Source organism: Cheilinus undulatus, linkage group 11 (assembly GCF_018320785.1).
Source record: "Cheilinus undulatus linkage group 11, ASM1832078v1, whole genome shotgun sequence".
NCBI lineage: Eukaryota > Metazoa > Chordata > Actinopteri > Labriformes > Labridae > Cheilinus > Cheilinus undulatus.
This window is the reverse complement of record NC_054875.1, coordinates 45230511-45250854: the sequence shown is the minus strand read 5'-3', so window position 1 is coordinate 45250854 and position 20344 is coordinate 45230511. Positions and strand designations below refer to the sequence as shown.

Below are 20344 nucleotides of genomic sequence, written 5' to 3'. Positions count from 1 at the left end.
AGCACTGCCTGAGGGCCTAAAGATCACAAGCACCAAACTGATCTTCAGCCTTGTCCCTTGCTCACAGAGATTTCTCCAGATTCTCTGAATCTTTTGATATTATTGACTGTAGATGGTGGAATATTCAAAGTTGTCGCTACTTTATATTGACAGAATATTTCTCTAAAACTGTTCTGTGATCTTTAGACACAGTTTTAAGCAGATTAACAGACCTCTGCCCACCTTTACTTCTGATAGACTGACTCTCTAAAATGCTCCTTTTATACCAAGTCATGTTACTGACCTGTTGCCAATTAACCTCATTCATTGCAAAATGCTTCTCCAGCGTTTTTTTTTCTGAGTAACACTTACTTTTCCAGCCTTTTGTTGCACCATCCCTACTTTTTTGAGCTGTTTTGCTGCCACAGTTCAACGTGAGTGAATATTTTTCATGAAATGATAAAATGTGTCAGTTTCAACATCTGATATGTTGTTTATGTTCTACTGTGAATAAAATATGGGTTTATGAGATTTGCAGATCAATGCGTTCTGTTTTTATTTACATTTTACACAGTGTTCCAACTTTTTTGTAATTGTAGATCAGACCTAAAACTTCAGGCCTTAAACCACACTAAGTTTAAGAAATGAGGAAGAACAAAGAAAAAGAGGGTAGATATTTTGAGTCAATATTCGGGTTAATACCTGCAGAAAATGTCATATCTGCCAATTCTAAAGTTTTCAGGATAATATTTGATGAGTCTGATATCATGGTGATAATATCCCTAATAATTGAAAATATATCCAATCAGAATATTGGGATAACCATGTAATGAAGAAAGAAAAGCTTTAAATTCAGCACCAAATATGGCAAAACTTACAAATGTAACCACTTTTGCCAAAAAATAAATAAATAATAATAATAATCAACTAAAAATGAGACATTAGATATATGTGAAATAGTTTGATAGTCATCCACCTCTAATTTAAGGCCAAAGGATGGAATTAAATGCTCTCTACTTACTCACGCTTCTTTTCTTAAATTTATTTAAGTGTTCTGTTTTTCTATGCATTTTTGTCTCTGCAGTTGTACGATGATTTTACATTTTTACACACCTAAAATAAACATTTCAACTCCAATAGCAATGAAACATTTTAAGAAAATTATGATACTTAAATGAAAAGATTTGATGGAATAACAGGGCGGACATGACTCAAAGCCCCATCAAAGGTGAGGTCTTTGCTTTTTTTCCCCTCTATATTTCTAAACACATGTTTTAAAATGATAAAATCTGTTATTTCACTGACTGAAGCTTTAAAACAGCTCCATCGATTTCATCCGTCATTTGCACAGGAAAAGAATGAATCCATTAAATACTGGAGACACACTCCTACACACTCTCTAAATGCATGAAAACATGGGCAAAGAATTTGCCTGCAGTTTTTGGCAGTTAAAACAGAATATTTGGTGCCTCAGATTCATAATTTAATAGTTTGTGTATTTATTTAGGATTGTTCGATGATGTTAGAGAGAAAGAAATGCCTTTGGAGCTTGACAGTGTTCTTTTTATCAACATATAATCACTTCAAACATTAGCTACAAATTTTAGGGTGTATGATGATATAATGTCAAAATTATTCACTGCATGTGTTTCACAATGATGTAATCTGCAGCCATCATATCCATCAAAAAGTTGACTTCTACATGCTGTTTAATTTGCACAAATGTCGCCAACATTACACATACTTGTGCAATTTAGACAGTGTTCAGGATTGGGATGATAGCTGCAGATTTGAGAATGTCTCCAGATTTTTATAACCAATACTTGGCTGTAAAATTCTGCTTATATCAGCTGTAAACAGAGTTTAAGGCTGGACCAACAGACCCACGTCAGCTTAAGTCTTTTTCTTTAATCATCATCATTCCTGAAACTTTAAAGTCTGTTTTAAGGGCTGAAATTTGTTTGTTCGTTGTCGAACTTTAAATAGTGTACTTTAAAGACTGAAGTTACAGGTCTAAACTCCATCTACATATCGGTTTAAATATTAGTATTTATCAAAATTAAATTGTAAATATCTGCATATCAGACGTCTGCAAAATTCCAAAATCATCCATCTATAGTTAAGGAGTTTGAACCCTGAAGTTTAAGGAGTAAGTGATTTTTATGCATCTGTATTTACATTGGTATCAGCTTAAATTAGGGATGCACAGTATTAGATTTTATGCCAATATACAAATTGTTGATACCTTAAACTTAATTGTAGCCTATACTAATATTAAATCTTGTTCAGACCTAAAACTTTGGCATTTAATACACACAATTTATAGTTTGAGGATGAACAAATTTCAGTCTTTAAAACAGATTTTAAAGTTTCAGGAATGAAGGTTTAAAAAGAAAAAGATTACAGCTGACTTAGGTCTGTCAGTCCAGCCTAAAACTCTACTATCTTATTTGCTCAAACAGCCAATATTTACAGCTTTTATAAGCAGATTTTTAGAACCAAAATATCAGCAGCAAATATCTGCAGAAACTGACAAACCTTATTGGATATCAGCTAAAATCCAATTTGTACTTTAGAAGAACTGCTTTAATATATTTGTCAAATTCAAATGATTTTGAGACCCTGGCATGAAAGTCAGAGGTTTGTTGGAGAAATGGAAAAAAATACAAGACTGTTGTGCTTAAAAGATATTAATTGGTTAAAAAAATTACTAATGTAAAAGTAAAATTACCAAAAACAACCAAACACAAAAACAGTCACAGAGTAACTCTGATGACAACTCAACATTCACAGAGTACCTCTGATGACCTCTCGACAGTCACAGAGTTCCTCTGATGACCACTCGACAGTCACAGAGTCCCTCTGATGACCTCTCGACAGTCACAGAGTCACTCTGATGACCTCTCGACAGTCACAGAGTCCCTCTGATGACCTCTCGACAGTCACAGAGTCCCCCTGATGACCACTCAACAGCCACAGACTCACTCTGATGACCTCTCAACAGCCACAGAGTACCTCTGATGACCACTCAACAGTCACAGAGTACCTCTGATGACCACTCAACAGTCACAGAGTCACTCTGATGACCACTCAACAGTCACAGAGTACCTCTGATGACCTCTCAACAGAGTAGCACTGATGACCACTCAACAGTCACAGAGTACCTCTGATGACCACTCAACAGTCACAGACTAACACTCATGACCTCTCGACAGTCACAGAGTCCCTCTGATGACCATTCAACAGTCACAGAGTCGCTCTGATGACCTCTCAACAGAGTAACACTGATGACCACTCAACAGTCACAGAGTCCCTCTGATGACCATTCAACAGTCACAGAGTCCCTCTGATGACCATTCAACAGTCACAGAGTCCCTCTGATGACCTCTCGGCAGTCACAGAGTAACACTGATGACCTCTCGACAGTCACAGAGTCCCTCTGATGACCTCTCGGCAGTCACAGAGTAACACTGATGACCTCTCGACAGTCAGAGTCCCTCTGATGACCACTCAACAGTCACAGAGTCTCTCTGATGACCACTCCACAGTCACAGAGTCACTCTAATGACCTCTCAACAGTCACAGTGTCAGAAAATAGAACTTTCATTTAACAAGCACCCTAGCATTGCTTGATGTAAAATATCCTTCCTCCTTTGCTTTTCTGTATCTCAAATATTGTTAAACAAAACCTCACTGTGGTTAAATTCCTCAACTCATATAAATCATTAACTGTAACTGGAATCACTGTGGGCCAACAGTCCCCTAATTTCCTCCTCTTAATCACTTCATGTAGCATGCAATCCCCTGCATACTCTTTTAGTTGAACCAAAATATTGCCAACAATATTGTATGAAGTTTACTCACAATTTTCCATAGACTCATTCCTCTCCTTAGCACGCTGCTGTAAATGGGCTGCAACAGGACATTTACAATAACTAAAAAACAACATGGAAAAAAATCACCTTTTAAATGATCATATGATTCATGATTATATGCACATGCAAGATTTTCAGGTCTCAAGTTTGGGAAAAGCTGCAAAGGTGATGATTTATGAAAGTATACTGTAAGATACGATCATACTTAAAACCACGCAGTATCAAAAGACATTGACATTTAAAATTAATGTATCTGGGCTTTTGAGATAATATTGCATATTTTTCATTTTAAACCTTTAAAAATTGGAATCAAACTTCTGCACAATGTCAACATTTCACAAAAACATTTGCAACCATAACAATGGATGGACTCATTCATTTTCTAAGCACCGATCGTTTGTCAAAAATGTAGTTTTTGACCTTTTCTACACTATCCGTCATCATAATAAAAATGTTGGCCAGTTTTCTCTTGCTGTGCTGTCTGACAGGCATGAATATTTGATTTTTATCTAGTATTTAAATTAAGGTTTACTTAATACATCCATTAGCGTTTCTCAGTGGAGGGTTGTTTGAGAGTAAAAAGATCATATCAGTGAGAAGAGTAAGATTCCCTTCATAAAATCCCAAGGACATCAGTTAGAGAGTTTAAACAGGTGACTAATCCTCAGAAAAGGATGAAGCCTACTTCATAAGTGTCATCCTGCCCTTGAGGAGGGTCTCCAGTGTCGACAAATTACCCCAGGGAACAAAAACCCTCCTATAAGATGCAGCTATCTTTACCCATTAAGGCTCCTCTAAAGACCTGGAAGCAATCTAGCATCAACCGATGTTATTTCTGTCTGTATCCTCCATCAGGTGAGGCTACAAAGCTAACCTGTGCACCATTCAGTCTGTCAAGCTAGTCACCGTTAGCCTGACTGTTCAGATGGATACGCTCTTGTCAACATTACACCAGCGATTCCCATCAAACACAACGATAGTTTGCCGCTCTCTGTTAAACTGAGCTCGTACCCGAAGCACCCACAACCTGCCTTGGAAGTCAGCTAGCGGGCTAGCCCCACGGTGATCCGGAGCTAGCTGACAGCTAGCTGGAATTGGCGGTTCTCGACCTCTCAGCCCGTCTGCTGTCACATCCGCCGTCCGTCCCGCGTGTCCTCACGAGCCCGCCGCCTCCTGCCTCCTCCGGGTCTGTAACGGCTGAAACGATGCTAACGGAGCGAGCTAGCCGCTCACGCTATCGACCTTACCAAGCAAAAGTATCGCAGCGAGATGTTTCGATGCTTCGCTTCACCACGCCAAAAATCACGTGACCGACCCCCCTTGAACGGGGCCTCCCTACGTCACGCGCGAAACAGAGGTGTATCAGATGGCTGTTTTGCATTTGGGATTTTCACGTCAAAAAATTAAATAGTTACCAAAATACTTCACTGAATGCAGGCAGCTTATGACACAAGCCACATTTAAAGCCCACTGCCGTCACTTCCGGTCTCACTGTTTAACAGCAGCGTCAGCTTTACGTTTCACTCATTGATACAAATAAAAGACCACGGACTGAGGGAGTGACGGTTAGCCCAGCAGAGGTCGCCATTTTCACGGTTTCAGATGCCGTGAAAAAAAATCCCAAGTAGTTCCATAAAAATGATTTAATGTCCTTGAAAAAAAAAAAAATTGAAGCCAGTTTAAAAAAATAATAAATAAATAAATAGATAGTAATAATAATAATAAACAGAAATAGTTTGATTATAATAAAAAATAAATTGAAATTCGGAAACATAAACCATAATTATGAAATAAAAAGTCGAAATTATGACTAAAGACATCATAAAATAATTACAATTATAAGAAAAATAGGAGATAACGGGATTCAAAAAGTCCAAATTATGAGATAGAAAGTCATAAAATATGAGGTATTAAGCTACAAAAGTCAAAAACATCAAAAAGTAAAATTAGAAGATAAAAATGACAAAATTATGACACAAACGCAGAAATCATCAGGTAAATAATTGAAACGACATTAAAATATATATATATATATTTTATGAGACAGTGAATCATAATTATAATTTCAAAAAATCGGAATTATGAATTAAAATATAGAAATGACAGAAACTTCAAAATTGAGTCAAAAGTAAAAATTATGAAATCAAATATAGAAATTATGACAGAAAATTCAAAATTATGAGTCAAAGTAAACATTATGAAATAGAAAGTCATTACAAGAAAAAATTGAGATAAAAAGCTATTATGGTAACCATAATTTTAAGACAAAATAGTCGAAATTGTGGGATTAAAGGTCAAAATGATTAGATAAAAAGCCATTATATTACAAGTCATAATAAACTGAAAGTCTGTACTGTTAGATAAATAAAATCAAATTTGAAATAAGTCAAAATTATAAGAAAAAATACTGTCACAGTAACATAGGTAGATTGTTGGTCATATTCATAAACAAAAAATTAGAACTTATGAGAAAAAAAACTTGAATTTATGAGCTAGAAATTCAAAATTATGAATAAAGGCATACTTATTAGTTTGTAGGTCGTTGTTGAAGTCGTAATTATAAAATGTAAAAAAAAAAAACGATTGGATTGAAATTAAAAATTATGATGGTATGAATGTTGGGTGGTTAGCCTGTAAGAGAAAAAAAAAATGAATCAAATGAGAAAAAGTCAAACTATGAGATGGTAAATCATTGAAGCTAAAGTTAAAATAATGAGATTCAAACATCAAAATTATGATATAAAATATAAAAATTAAAATTAGTCAACATTACTTATTTATTTCATAAGTTTGCTCATCATCATGACTCACTCATAATTATGATTTTTGTCCTTTATCAAAATGTTTCAATATCTTATCTGGACAATGCCACCTTAGACAGGTCAACCCTCTAGTCCTTATCTTGCTTTGTAGCTGCAGCTTTGAATCCTGTTAGATTGGCATGTATGAAAATAAGCTGTTTTAAAATTGTTGTACTACTCCTTTATATTAAAATATCTAACTTGCAGTAATATGATCTACTGTTTCTTTGGACATTTAAATCATTGTGGCACTTTCTTCTAAATAAAAAAAAATACACAGGACACAAAAAATACTTTTTTTACTAAAAGAATAAATTTTATTTCAGCACTGTAAGTCATTTCCCAACCAGTACAAACATGACTGCCATCTTTGTCTCTTTCTTGAACCTTTCCTCCCCTCCCTCTGTGAGATCAGACCACCAACAGCCAGACAATTAAAAAAAAAAGCTTTCTTTTTCTCGTCTTTCCACAAACAGTCTGGTGCTTCCATAATGCTAACAATGATGACAAATTATACCAACCATAATTATAACAGCAATAATGATGATGATAATAGTTCTATAACAATAGTATTATGGATAAATTTTTAACCCTTTTCGCTGCACAGGTAGTTTTGGGCGGCCCTGGGTACTGAAGTACATGCATCGGTACACTTGTGGCTGACTTGAGACTGACTTCAACTCGAGTCCTTTATTAGGACTCAGCAACAGGGGAGGGAGGGGGATTATACTGGAGCTTGGGGGGGCGTTTGAGGGGGGGTAGTGGCAGTGTAGAGAGAGACAGACAGAATAGGGACCTTTATTCAAACTGGACAAAAAGCTGTGAGAATCCTGTGAATACATCAGAACAGGTACAACACAACGATGATTCCTTTCCACATTCTGTATGACAGACAATAACACTGTTTGACTTCTACAACACTACATCGTACACTTCTATTCTGGGACTTTTGGTTCTCTTTACATTGTCAAGCTCTTCAGAGATGCTTCCCTTTCGCGTAGGCAGTGAGGCAGGATGTCATTAGTCTTTTCATCAGTCACAGAGAGCCAGAATTTTCCTCTAGACACTTGAGCTGAGATTTGAGGCTTTTAAATCTTTGTCTTTCAGAAAGGACTTCCAAAATTCACTCTTAGGGATTACTTTACAGAAGTAAGACTTTAAGGGCTGAAATATTTATTGAATATTTTTATCACTGATTTTTAGTGTGATCTGCGAAATCGACAGCTTTAAATCATGTTGACTTATCCGGAGAAAATCACAAAATCAGAAAACATTTCACTGTCAGAGCTGATAGAACAGGCGTGATTTTTCTTATTTATGATGCAAAAACAAGCAAAAGTTTGCTTCAAAAGTGACAAAACAGTCGATTACTTCCCGAAAAATGAATTTAAACTTTTTATTTTCCCCTTTTTCTATAAATTTACTTATCAGAAAGTGGTTGAACTGATGCCGTTTTAAAGGAAATGCAGCATAAGGTTGCCATGATAGTAGAATTTAAACCTGGACACTAAGTAATAAAATATTTGGGATGCCAATACTGGATTTTTGCAGATATATGCAAATTAATTTCAGCTGATAATCTTAAATTGTAGGTACGTCTTAAAACACAAAATTTAAAGTTTAAGATGAACAAATTTCAGTCCGTGTTAAGAATGATGAAGAAAAACATTTCAGCTGATGTAGGTCTGTTGGTCCAGCCTTAAACTCCCCGGTCTTATTTGTTCATACAGCCAACGTTTACAGCTGATAGTGGCAGGTTTTTCTAGCCAAATCTGTTGCAAACATCTCTTCCTAAGAATCAAAATTTGGATGTTTAATTCAAACAATCAAAAATCACTAACAAACTCTACACTCAGTCTAAAATGCACAAAAAATCTGCAACTTTCATGCAATAAAACATCCAATATTTTTGTGCATTTCAGACAGTGTTTAGATGTTTCCTGCAATTTCAGATGGATTCCTTTCTCTAGAATGACCTTATATTTTGAAAAAGATGTTATTCAAAATTTCTGAACATTTACAACTGAAGATGGAGTTTGAAACTCTTGTCTGTGATGAAGTGATTTGTGTTGCAATCTGCACAATCAAAGTGAATTAGCTCTCATTAAGAGCTGACCAATGTTTGCTTCACGATGTGTTTGAGGTCAACTCGGTAAAATAACAGGGAAATTTAAATTACACTCTGACTTAAATGCACAAAAAGCTTGCAACTTCAGCACAATGAAAATTTCAATATTTATGTGCAATTCAGACAGTGTGGGGGAAATTTCCTGCAGTTTTTGGTGGGTACATTTCTCTCCCACGACCTCATCTTTTGAAATAGATGCTATCAGAAGTTTCTTAACTTTTTACAAATGGAGATGGAGATCAAAACCCTGTTTCATAAGGATTTGGTTCTGCATTCAAACTCTGCTTTTTGATGCCACTATTGAGTCTTGTGGATCCTGTGTCAATGCCAGTTTATCATATCACTGGTGCATAAACTTGGCAAGGAGGAACATGAGCTCAAAGCACATTAGCACTGTGAAATCAAACTAGTGTGGTACCTTCAGCTGTAGGCCTGACAGTCTGACTCCTGCTGAGAGTAGCAGACTCCCAAGCTGCTGTAGGCGTTATCTTCCTCATCTGCTTAAATCAGCCAAATCGGCTCTCAAAAACTATGCAACAAGTCCCGTTGGTAAAACCTGATAATCCAACATTGAAATTTAAGTTTCAATCTGCCCAATCAAAGTTATTTAGCTCTAATTAAGAGCTGACAGACGTTCATTTTATGTGTTCAAGGTCAGCTCAGTAAAATAATTATGAGGTGAATGTAAATCAAACACTAAAATGTGTTCAAATGTAACTTTAAGGCAAAAAAGGCAAGAAATTTGACTAAATAAAGTTTTCCTAGCAGTATAAATTGGATGTAAGAGATTGAAATGCAACTTCGCAACTTGTATAACACTTTAATCTGCTTATGATACGTCTTTAAAAATGAATTATCATCCAGTAGTATCAGTAAGGACTTGGAGAATCTAAAGGGTATTAATACCTACTAAATGCAACAACCCCCATCTCCATTGATCATGATCTATCAACAAATTTTAACAACCTTAATGCAGCACAGCGAAACCCATAGTTGCAGATTTACTGATCATTTTCCAAATATACTGTCCCACCAATTCTATCAGCTCTGAAGTCTCTACAAATATTTCTTGGCCTAGTTTTTTTTTTCTTTCCATTTAAAGGTGGTTCAACATCCTGAGGGTCTCAGATCAGTGCTTAGAGGACAATTCTGCTCCATTACACATAAAGCCACTCAGTAACAAAACCTCCAGCCTGGGAAGTTAAAGGCATAGTTGGGAGAGCACGATGGTTTTTAAGTTAAAGAAAAAAAAAATGCAAAAGAGGGCGCCAAAACCCCAGAATGACTGAAAGCATGTTTGTCAGGTGTCGATCCTTCTTGTTTTCGTGTCGACCTGGAGTCAGCCTGTATTCAGTTTTAACACAACCGTTCTTCCCTGTCTGTCTGCGTCTCCACAACAACCACAGTGTACAAAAACACCATAACCTCACAGACTTTTCAGATAAATCACACGTGCTGTTATGTCATTATATATATACTCATACTCGTCAGAAAACTTGTTACTCGGGGGCAAACCGTCGACGTACGGGGGCGGGGCTTTAGGGGCTTTAGAGTGGGGTAAAAGGGGATGTTAGGTGTACTTTGGTTCTCAGGTGTTTACAAGAGATGTTTCGCTGCTTTGTGCAAGGGCGCAGAGTTCAGCTTAGATTGATAATAATGAGTCGACCACAAAAATCGTTATCAGGGATATCATGAGAATCAAACATAGTGCAGACGACGATTTTCAATTCAAAGAAACGGGCAATAGTTACTTAACGTACAGAATAAACGGTGGTCTAAAGATGCCATATAAAATACAGGTAAGGAAAATCGCAATCATTACAGTTCAAATCTCTAGGTTGGCTAAGCGTATTTCAGTACTAACTGAAGCAATGGTAGAAGGATTAGATTAAAGATGTAATAACATTAAAATAGTAAGAAAAACACGTTTGCACAATTGAATAAAACCGTTTTGATTTTTTTTCTGATTTTTTTTCCAGACTCTGGCTAAATACATACAGAAACTGATTATCAACGTTAATATAACCTTTACTGTTAGTTGGGTTGATTAAAGGGGGCGGGGCAGCCCAAAGAGAAAAGAGAAAACGGCCAATAGAAACGGTCCTAAAAGGGCTACAGGAGAGGCAGAGAGGGGGGGAGTGAAAGAGAGAACTGAAATACAAAGAGGGGAGAGGGCGGTTAATCTGCGTGTAGAATGTTTGGTCGTGTTTGTGTCTGCTTAGTGTCTGTATGAGTGGATGCGTGTTCTCTAAGAGGAGGCAGAGAAAAGGAGTGAACGAACAGTTTCGGGAACGCAGAGGCGAGAGAAAGTGTCACAGCAGGAGGGAGGGGGGAGTTAGGATAACAAGCATAAAAAATCACTGATCAAATATCTATCGAACTAAAACAGACAAGGACAAGAGAGGGACACTACATCATGTATTGTGTTTGATTTTTTTTTTCCATACTAGCTACTGTGTAACTCAGGGTTTAACATCTATGTATCCGTGTGTGTAAATGTGTGTAAATGTGTCTCTGTGCCTACGCCCTGACACACCTCTTTAACATGTTTTTTATTTTGAAATTCCCTCCATGCAATCTTGAAAAATGTGGAGTCAGTCGAATGTGTTACCAAAAAAAAATGATCTCTGATGAACTGACGACCACTCCACTGGGAACTGAAACTGCACAAAATCACTTCAGCACAAAAGCAGAGAGAACGCTGCTGGTAACAAATGCAACTGAACGTCTTTTTGTGTGTGTGTGTTTTCGTGTATTTGTGTCATGTGTGTGTGTGTTTGTGTCTGGCGAGCGAATCGAGAGAGAGGGCATGGATATACCGAATCACGCTCTGGCTCGCCGCAGAAAAAAGCCATCTTCTAACAATGTACTGCTGCGATACATTTATTTGTACTAATGTCAAAAGTTGAAAGCAGTTAAGTATATGACTCCTAGTTATTCTAGACTTAGTATTTCGGCCAGTGGAGCTATAATCTCTAGCCTAGTCTTGGTGTCTGTGTATTACAGTTCTGTGTTAATCCTGACGCTGGTTCCTACTCTTAACCTAGAAACACCTACAGCACACGAGCGTGTGCTTAATCCCTACCAATAACGGCTAACGAGTCCGAACATCGGATTTCATTTGGTGTTGGTGTAAGAGACGGTGGCGCGGCCCCAGCCCTGTGTCGCCGAGCGTAGGCCTACGCTCTCGGCTGGGGTGAGAACTGTCAGCGTTTTCACTGTAATGGTCTGTAACTGAGGGGATGTCTGACACGACTACATTAACACTTACAGATATAGTCAGGGTTTTGTCCTTCCAAGTTCATAGCGGCGTTTTCAGAAGAGCTTTGTATCCATGTCAATTCTGTGGCACACGACTGAGCACAAGTCATCAACATAGTAAGAAAATAAGGTGCTTCTTGTTGACTTTTTTTTTTAACAGAGTGAGCTCATTCAGCCTCTCTTTCAGGAAGAGATTTTCTTGTTCATGGCCAACATCTCTCAGGCAGTTTTCTGTCGCTCCACTGCTCTTTACATTTGCAGTTGTGCTAAAAGTTGTATTTCCATAGTCAGATGAAACCTACATATTGGGGACACATCTCTTTCTCTACAAACATAAGTGCTCTAATAAAACAATTCATTACTGTAGAAGTCTCAGGATTGTGAGCGGCACGTTGAGGTCCGCCATGAGGCCTCTCTCTCTCCTGTCATGTGATCCGACCCATAAAGCCTCCGCCGTGCTCGGCCGAGGGGCTTCGGGGCAGGTAAGTGCTTCCTGCTGGTCTATAAAGTGACACACCGGAGCTGTGCGGGGGGCAGCAGCTCTCGGTGTTGGGCTATCGTTGTGGCAACAGTTGCTCAATCACCACCGGAGGGTGGAGGAATCTTTGAGGCTTTGTCGCCAAACCCCCTTTATATATATATCACTGGCTGCCTGTGCAGGCGAGCCTTTTAAAATACACTTTGGAAATAACTTTTTTAGAAATCTGAAATGATTTCCTGAGAACCAGGAGTCCTTTCAGCTTCATTTCAAGGTTCTTGATGAATGCGTGAGGCCAGTCTGAGGGGAACTCTGCCTGGCAGCAGTCACCCAAACCCTCAGCATTCATCTCCATCTTTTTGCTGGGCAGCATTATACTTTTCTTTTTGGCCTTAACTCCAGAAGGTGCTTCAAGAGTTTATCGTTTCTTTATCACCTGGTAGAGGACAGTCCAGTGTGGTTTAACATTTTTTAAAACAAAGTGCTTCTTTGTCTGAAACCACTCTGTTCACATTCTGACGTCTCTCAAATAGATCTCTACCTTTAAATGTAGTTCTACATGTTATAAGGATTTATTAATGCGTGGGGAACACTCCTCACACGGTCAATTCACCTGTACAGGGGCTTGTTCAGATTCATTATATTTAAATACAACAATAAGTGCTTCTGTTGGGACAATACAATCAAAGCTTTTGGAGAAAGGAGCGAGGGGGATGGGAGGATCTTATAATAATGCACTTTTCTTTCTTTTTTTTTAGGAGCGGGGTAATATCTTGCATACTTTGGGGCATAAGGTGCATAAATTCATGGGGTTTCTTAGCACAGCTAAGCACTAGGCTTTGCTACATAGGTCAAAGTAAGATAGCACGCTAATACCATGGTGGTGCAGAAGTGCTCCTGTTATAAAAAAACCAATCAATCAATCATCAATCAATAAGGGGGAGTGCTAACACTGTGTGTTTAGCAGTGCTGCTGGAGTTTGGGGGACAAGGGTCACTGCACAGATAAACTCACATCCAGAGTCGAACTCTGAACGTCTCTCTGGATTCATGTAAACCTCACACGTCAAGGCCATGGCAACAAATCGCATCAACACACAACTACCAACCATGGTCACCAGGCTGTAACCATGGAAACCACATCCAATCTGTCACCGTAACCGCAAGCTTTTACATCTGTGTGCAGAGATTCAAACAAAGGGACCATCAAAAACACAAAATAACAATTTCAAACTGTACAGATACCCATACTCAAGGGTGGGGGCTCTTTTTAGAGGGGGAAGGTCATAGAAGGGGGCGGGGCTTCAAGCTTATTTTACTCTGGGTGTGGGAGGGAGGCGTTTAGGATTCTTAAGGGGCGGGGCGCTTACAGACTCATGGAGAAAACCTCTCTTCATAAAACAATGTCGTAAAACCACATGAGAAAACTAAAAAGGAAGTAACAGCTAACCGCTGAGCCGATCACATGGAGCAGCGAGGAGGCGAGGAGCGTCACTTTCTGCTCCATGTGACGATGTCACAGCTAGCAGGCAGGGCTACAAAAACAGGGAAAGGCAGTCGAACACAGAGAACTCTCTCAGAGCAGTGCATCCTGGGAGGGACGCCATCACTCCTCCTTCTGTAGTGCTCCGTCTGACGGGCAGTCGTCAAGGCAACAGGGGGCCTCCACTTCCACCCCCTCTGATTGGTTGTCTCTGCTGGCTAAGGCACACGGGATTGGCTGGGCCAGGGGGGCCAGCTCCAAGGGCTGACCGATGGCGGAGGCTGCTGAGCTGCCGTTCAGCTGCTGAGAGGCAACCTCTGGCGTGGAGCCCGCCTCCTCTGACGGCTTTGGGGGGCTGCTGGATGTGGGGGATGACGACGTCTGCAGGAGGAGAGACATGAGGGTTTAAGACGACTAACAAGGACTGTTGGGATGGGATGTAGAGCAAAGATTCTAAAAGAACCTGGCTGCAGACATCAGACACCCATAAACACTCCATTTACATCTGTAGACCATTCAGGTCTCAGCTTCTCATCTCACGGCTTAAAGCTGCTCTTCTTAGTGACATTTTCACAAGTTTCTAGAGTCAATAGATTTTTAATGCTTAAAATTACGGACACTAACATTTATGATCAGTTTGGCTAGTTAAGTCTTAGTAAGTCTTATAAAATAGCCAATTTATAACGCCACATTTCAATTCTATATTGAATTTCACTAGTTATTTAAAAGCTTTTTTTTCAGGCTTTTGTTTGGGTTTTAAACAGCTAGTCTCATCATTGCTGAACACATTTCATATTTATGGCTAGCAAGGCCCCTTCTTCCTTTCTAATTTAGATCAGTCTCTTTCTTTCTTTTAAAAGTGTCTCCTCTATCCTTTGCTGTAGTTCCTCCTGACTGAAAGCAGTGAATTTCTCTGCTCTGTGGCGGTGGATTTCTACAGATAGATATCTATAGCTGTCGATGGTATTAATGCAGATTCTGCTGACACATGCACCAGCAGACGTCAAATGTGCATGCACTCGTAGATATGAAATCTAAATGCATGCATTTACAGCGGCCTGATGCTTACAGCTAGTTATCTCTTCAAGTTTTTATGCAATCAAGAGCTTTTAGTCACAGTTTGGTCATTTGCTTGTCATACCTGTGATCTGTTGGCAGGAGGCTTTTTCACCCCCCTTGCTTTCACTGGAATCTCTTTACCCCTCCTGTAACAAAATGTAAAAGTACAGTGATGTTAGTATGTGGAACACAAATTCAAAGTTGTCACTTTTCAGGCTTGCTCTCATCAGTTATAGGCACAGATTTCCCATAAAATGCAGTATGTAAGATGCACTTTCACTACCTTTGTCCTTCTTAAACGTGGGCTGTGTCCTAAACATTGAGACAAACCAGTATACCTGTGTTTATAAACCAGTATATGTTACAGAGAGAGGCTTTTTCTGATTCTATAACCTAAATCAGGGCTACTCAATTGGTCTAGCATCAGGACCCACAACTGCCTTCTTTATAGCAAATCGTGCCCAAATTGCTGAAATTTTTCAAAAATTACCACATTTTTAATCAAAAATGGGGCTGTTTGAACTTAAAATGGGACAAAAGATCTGACATATCAAAGAGAATGAGACATGGCCTTCAAAATCAAAGCAAATCTTAAGACTTTATGCCCCATATTTTTTTCTACATATCTATGATACACAAAAATAGCCTAAGGACAAAACTTTGAGAATTAGTGATCTAGAGCAGGGGTTTTCAGATGGTGTAGCATCAGGACCACTTACTATTCTTTATGAGGAACTGCAACCGAATTTTCAATAAATTTCAACCTCTGAAATTCATATCATGAAATTTTTTCCATTTTGAACCCTTAATAGAGAAAACATACGACTGAACAAAGAGACTGAGCAAATGTGATTTCACTCTTTTTTCCATGATACTGCAGCTTCGGTAGTTTTTTAAAATCTCAAGAAATGTAGAATATGATCATGGGAAAACCAACTTACCTCGAAATATTTCTATCCAAGATAGCAGGATAAATAAGTCAAAGTCTAAAGAAAACAGCCTGATTTGACTCCTTGTCCAGCAAAACAGAGTAAAGTAAAATATATGGAAACATGGCTGCCAGAACTTCTGTGCATCCAACTTACTATAACACAATTTCTGGGTCCCGACCACCAGCTGAAAACCACTGATCTACATAATAACACTTTGTCACGGATACTGCCATGACCACAATGCAGGCTCTAGTGATGTCCCTAGGTGAAGGATTTCCCTTTGGATAAAACACACATAGAATTTAGTGTAAAAGTCAGCCCGGTTTATAAGCCAGTCTGTTTTTAAAATATCCTAAAAAAGATTTTAATTGTCCTTCTGCGTGATGATTTAAATCTTCTTCTGCAATGCTTGCAATGTGCAGTTTTTGTGCTGCAGCGTTGCTCTTTCAGTACCATCTGTTTTTGGCATATGTAGTCTGCACATCTACTGGCTATAATACGGTAGCTGAACTCTCAGCCTGCAGTAATGAAACAGACTTGCAGCCTGTGAGTTGCTCTGCCCTGCCTGTTTCTTGTTGACCTTGCTGAACAGCATTCTCAGATGAACCAGTGCTCCACACAGTTTATTTACTAAAGGGTCTACTTCCTGTCTTCTTAAAATGCATAATTATGACAAGTGGGGAGAAACAGTTAAAAAGTGGCTCCAACCCCTACCAATGTCATTCATGCCAGTGGTTCTGGACCCAAAAGTGGGTTGCAAAGCTCCTTCTAGTGGGTCGCGAATGTATGCCAGAGGAAGAAAAACAATGTGACAAAAACCATCAACGGAAGCCCTAAGTGGACATACAGTCATTTCATACGTGTATCTTTTTTTCCCTATAATTCCAACTAAAATTCAGTATTTTTAATCAAGATTTCCCCCCATTTATCTCCCTTTTGTTGGGAAATAAAGCTTGTTGATCCAAGATGACAACGAAATTCTTCAAGAAATTACCTGACTTTCATGGTATCTAGGAAAAATGGAGTAAAATAAGATGCATGCAAATTCTTCTGTAATGATGTGCTTTTCTAACCTGTTTGTTTTGTCCTGTCTCTTTGTTTAACATGTTTCTCTATTTAGAGTACCAACATCAACATTTTTTGGAGTGTTCACAGTCTTTATGGTGTAATGGTAGCCAAGAATACTGATTAACCAGTGGCTACTGATTAAATAACAATCATTAAATGAAGATTTTTTAAAATATTTGAGTCGCGATTCCTCTTAAGGAGGAGGAGGTGGGTCCTCGTGGCTGACCAGTTTAGAGCCACTGATTTATGCCACGTGTTAGCAGTGAAGCTGTAGCAGCTGCTTGTAATACAAAATGAATGCAGATGAACTTTCAATCAAGTTAGGTCTCATGCAGGACGACAGTGGCATGCACTTGTGGTAATGGTGTTGCATTTCTTAACAACTTATACTTGTATAAATGCTGCAGAAAATTTTTAGATGAAAACATAGGCACAAGCGCCCTGCCTGAAATCAGTCAGAATCATCAAGGTGTGAAGATGGTTAACGCACACAATCCTGTGATAAAAGTTGTCCTTCAATGCTTCACTTAAGCGAGTAAAACCTAACACAGCTTGAACACAACTTAATCTCCCTTTACAAGATCAAGAGCTGTGTTTACTTCCTTTTAACCACAACTGTAGTTTCAGTTTTAAGTTGGTAAATCCACAAAGAATCATGATCAAGATCATCGTAAATATAAATTCATCACTAAGCCACTATGAACAATCTTACAAAGCAAGAGGCTTCAGCTTGTGCTAACTATATTGATCAAAAGGGTCTGCTTTGTACGCACCCTTTCCCTGCTCCTACTGACACCACCTGCATGTTGAACCCCCCTCTCCCACGGATGGGTTTGTTCCCAGCCCACTGGCCCACAACCATGCCGGCTATCTCCAGTTTCCCTCCTTGAGGGGGGATGGACTGAATGCCTGCAGACAAAAGAAAAGAGGTGCTTCATTAGACAAACTTCTCTGTTTGCAGTGTCACCACAGGCTGAAACTATTCAGTATTTATATTCTACCAGATTCCTCTGAGTACCGTGGAGCAACCAGTAAAACATAAAATCAGAACATTTCACCGCTTTTTACTGAGAAGAAATTTTACAACAGACCTGCCAAACTGTTTTTCTTAATAGGTTCCAACATTAATTATACTGATATTTTCATATTGCATAGCTTTTTTCTTTTATTTGTTGTTTTAGAGCCTTTGCTCTCTCAGAAAATCACATTGAATTTCTTCGTTGTTCAGAGGTGCTACAAATAAACCTGCCTCCTCTCTCTGCTAAGGAAAATCACACCAGGTGACCTCACAGGATGCTGACAACTTTACCTAACAAGAGGACAGCTTAATGTTCTCGGGAACAGTTTCTCTTTTGTTTATCAGTGTGTTCCTTGACCAGTTTTATCACCACCATCGGTTCATTTAGTTTTAGTCACATGCACTCAACAGAATCCCCAATGTAAAAGCTGCACAGATGTGAAACACAGCAAAGAACATTTTTTAAAAGGTCAGCGTGTGCCTCAGAGTGTCTCAGTACCTGGGAAGGCTCTGGGTCTGTGCTGGGCAGGGTGATGTGGATGATGTGGGTGGTGATGAGGAGGCATACCGCCCATGGGGCGAGGAGGGTAGAGTGGAGGCATGGGGTAGAAAGGGGGCACCATGGCTGGGGGCAAGAAGGCAGGAGGTGGAAGAGGAGGGGGAGGAGGAGGAGGGCGAGATAGGTTGATGCCCTCAAGGATTGCTTGACGCATCTTCTCCACCTTGGACACCAGCTCCTCCTGCAGAGCAGAAACACACGTGAAGATACTGCACACCAAAACAAACATGACAGCCCAGGAGTCAGGAGTGATAAAGGCTGTCTCAGTGCCAAAAATTTTAATTTTCAAACAATGCTGGTAAAAATCGAGTGAAATCGATACATGTTTTATACCAATGAAAATAAAAGATATTTGATAAATTCTGACCCCTGCATGAAAAACTGCAACTCCATCAAATTGTCTGAATCCGCACAATTTAGACAGAGCTAACTCTCTTTCAAAAGGCAGTTTTTGGTCAAATTTGACTAAAAATCTGTAAGTTTTTGAAGTTTCTGGAATTTGCAATACTATCAATAGTTAAAGGAAATTTAATTGTTTGAAACATGTACTAAAAAATGTCAAAGTATCAGAAACTGTGATTGTGATCTGTCTGAAAATCATAAGAGGGGGCGGGGCTTCAAACTTAGGGCTATTTAGTCAACAGAAATTTTGACACCTATTCACTGAAGGCTTTTATATGACGTTAGCTGAATCAGAATGCATGTTTACTATTACTGAGGCTGACTGCCGATATGCTAACTCCCTTTCTAATCAGAGAAAAAGAATCTATTGCGGTGTGAAAATCTATCAGGATCATAGACTGTATAAAACATGGACATAGTCTCAGTGGCATCATCTGCTGGTCACAGGAAAAAGACATTTCACAATAACAACAAGGGTTGTTTTACTGGATGTGCTGAAAAGAAAGGTGAAGCTGAGGCCTTAACCCTTCTGGCAAATAGTCACATTATACCTGCCCATGAGCCAGATTAGCCAGGACCCTGACGACTCAGCTGACCCTTAATCAAGAAAATTTATGCACACCTCTCAGCCTTCATCTTATCAAAATATGTTAGTCAAAGGATAACCCTAGTAGGGATTTAAGGAGTAAAGAATTAAGCGACAAAGGCCAAAACCTTTCGTCTTATCACGCTGTAAACATTCAATATGAATGTCAATGGAGATTACCCAGCTCTTGCAGCCAGCTTCAATCTGACACCCGAGGAACAGCAGATTTTTCACACTTCAGCATTGGCTTCAATTTTCAGCACCAAAGGTTGTAACCTAGGCCGGCCACACACTACTGTATTTCAAGCCCAATTTGAGGCAAGATTTGCCTCCCCCAACGATCGTGGGGGCATATCCCGAGTGGAGCCTGTTGCAAACAATTATTTGTCTGATTAATCCTCGTGTGTGGTGTCAACACGATTGTTTTCCTGCACTAAATTGTGTCTAAGCCTCACAGACCCCAAGTCGTCGATTCTAGGTCAAGGTACTTCTGACAGAGTACCCACAACAACAGGTGAGAGCAAGCAGACAGGGCAGCGTCACCAGCCGGATCATACGTACTTCCGCTGCTCATAACCACAAACAAAACTGTAACTTAGTTCCAGCCAAGATTTCATCCGGAGTCTTTCCCTTGTTTACAATTTTTGCTGCAACTGTAGCACATGCCAGGGGAGCCTGTTGTGGAGGAATAGCAAGAGCATATCGACAGACATCTG

The 20344-nt window shown here is 39.1% G+C and overlaps 1 protein-coding gene across 3 annotated transcripts in view; it reads right to left on the bottom strand.

Moving 5' to 3' along the window:
• Positions 1 to 6946: 6946 nt before the first annotated feature.
• The window catches only part of fam120c (family with sequence similarity 120C), a 49652-nt gene continuing 36254 nt past the window's right edge, over positions 6947 to 20344 (bottom strand). For 2 of the 3 annotated variants that reach the window (XM_041799255.1, XM_041799256.1), the window contains exons 14-17: positions 18581 to 18821; positions 17837 to 17972; positions 15146 to 15209; positions 6947 to 14385 (exon numbers count right to left, since the gene is read on the bottom strand). In XM_041799255.1, coding sequence (XP_041655189.1) covers positions 14128 to 14385; positions 15146 to 15209; positions 17837 to 17972; positions 18581 to 18821 — 699 coding nt within the window. In that variant the 3' untranslated portion in view covers positions 6947 to 14127. The remainder of the gene's footprint in view (positions 14386 to 15145; positions 15210 to 17836; positions 17973 to 18580; positions 18822 to 20344) is intronic. The other variant, XM_041799257.1, reaches the window with a different exon arrangement.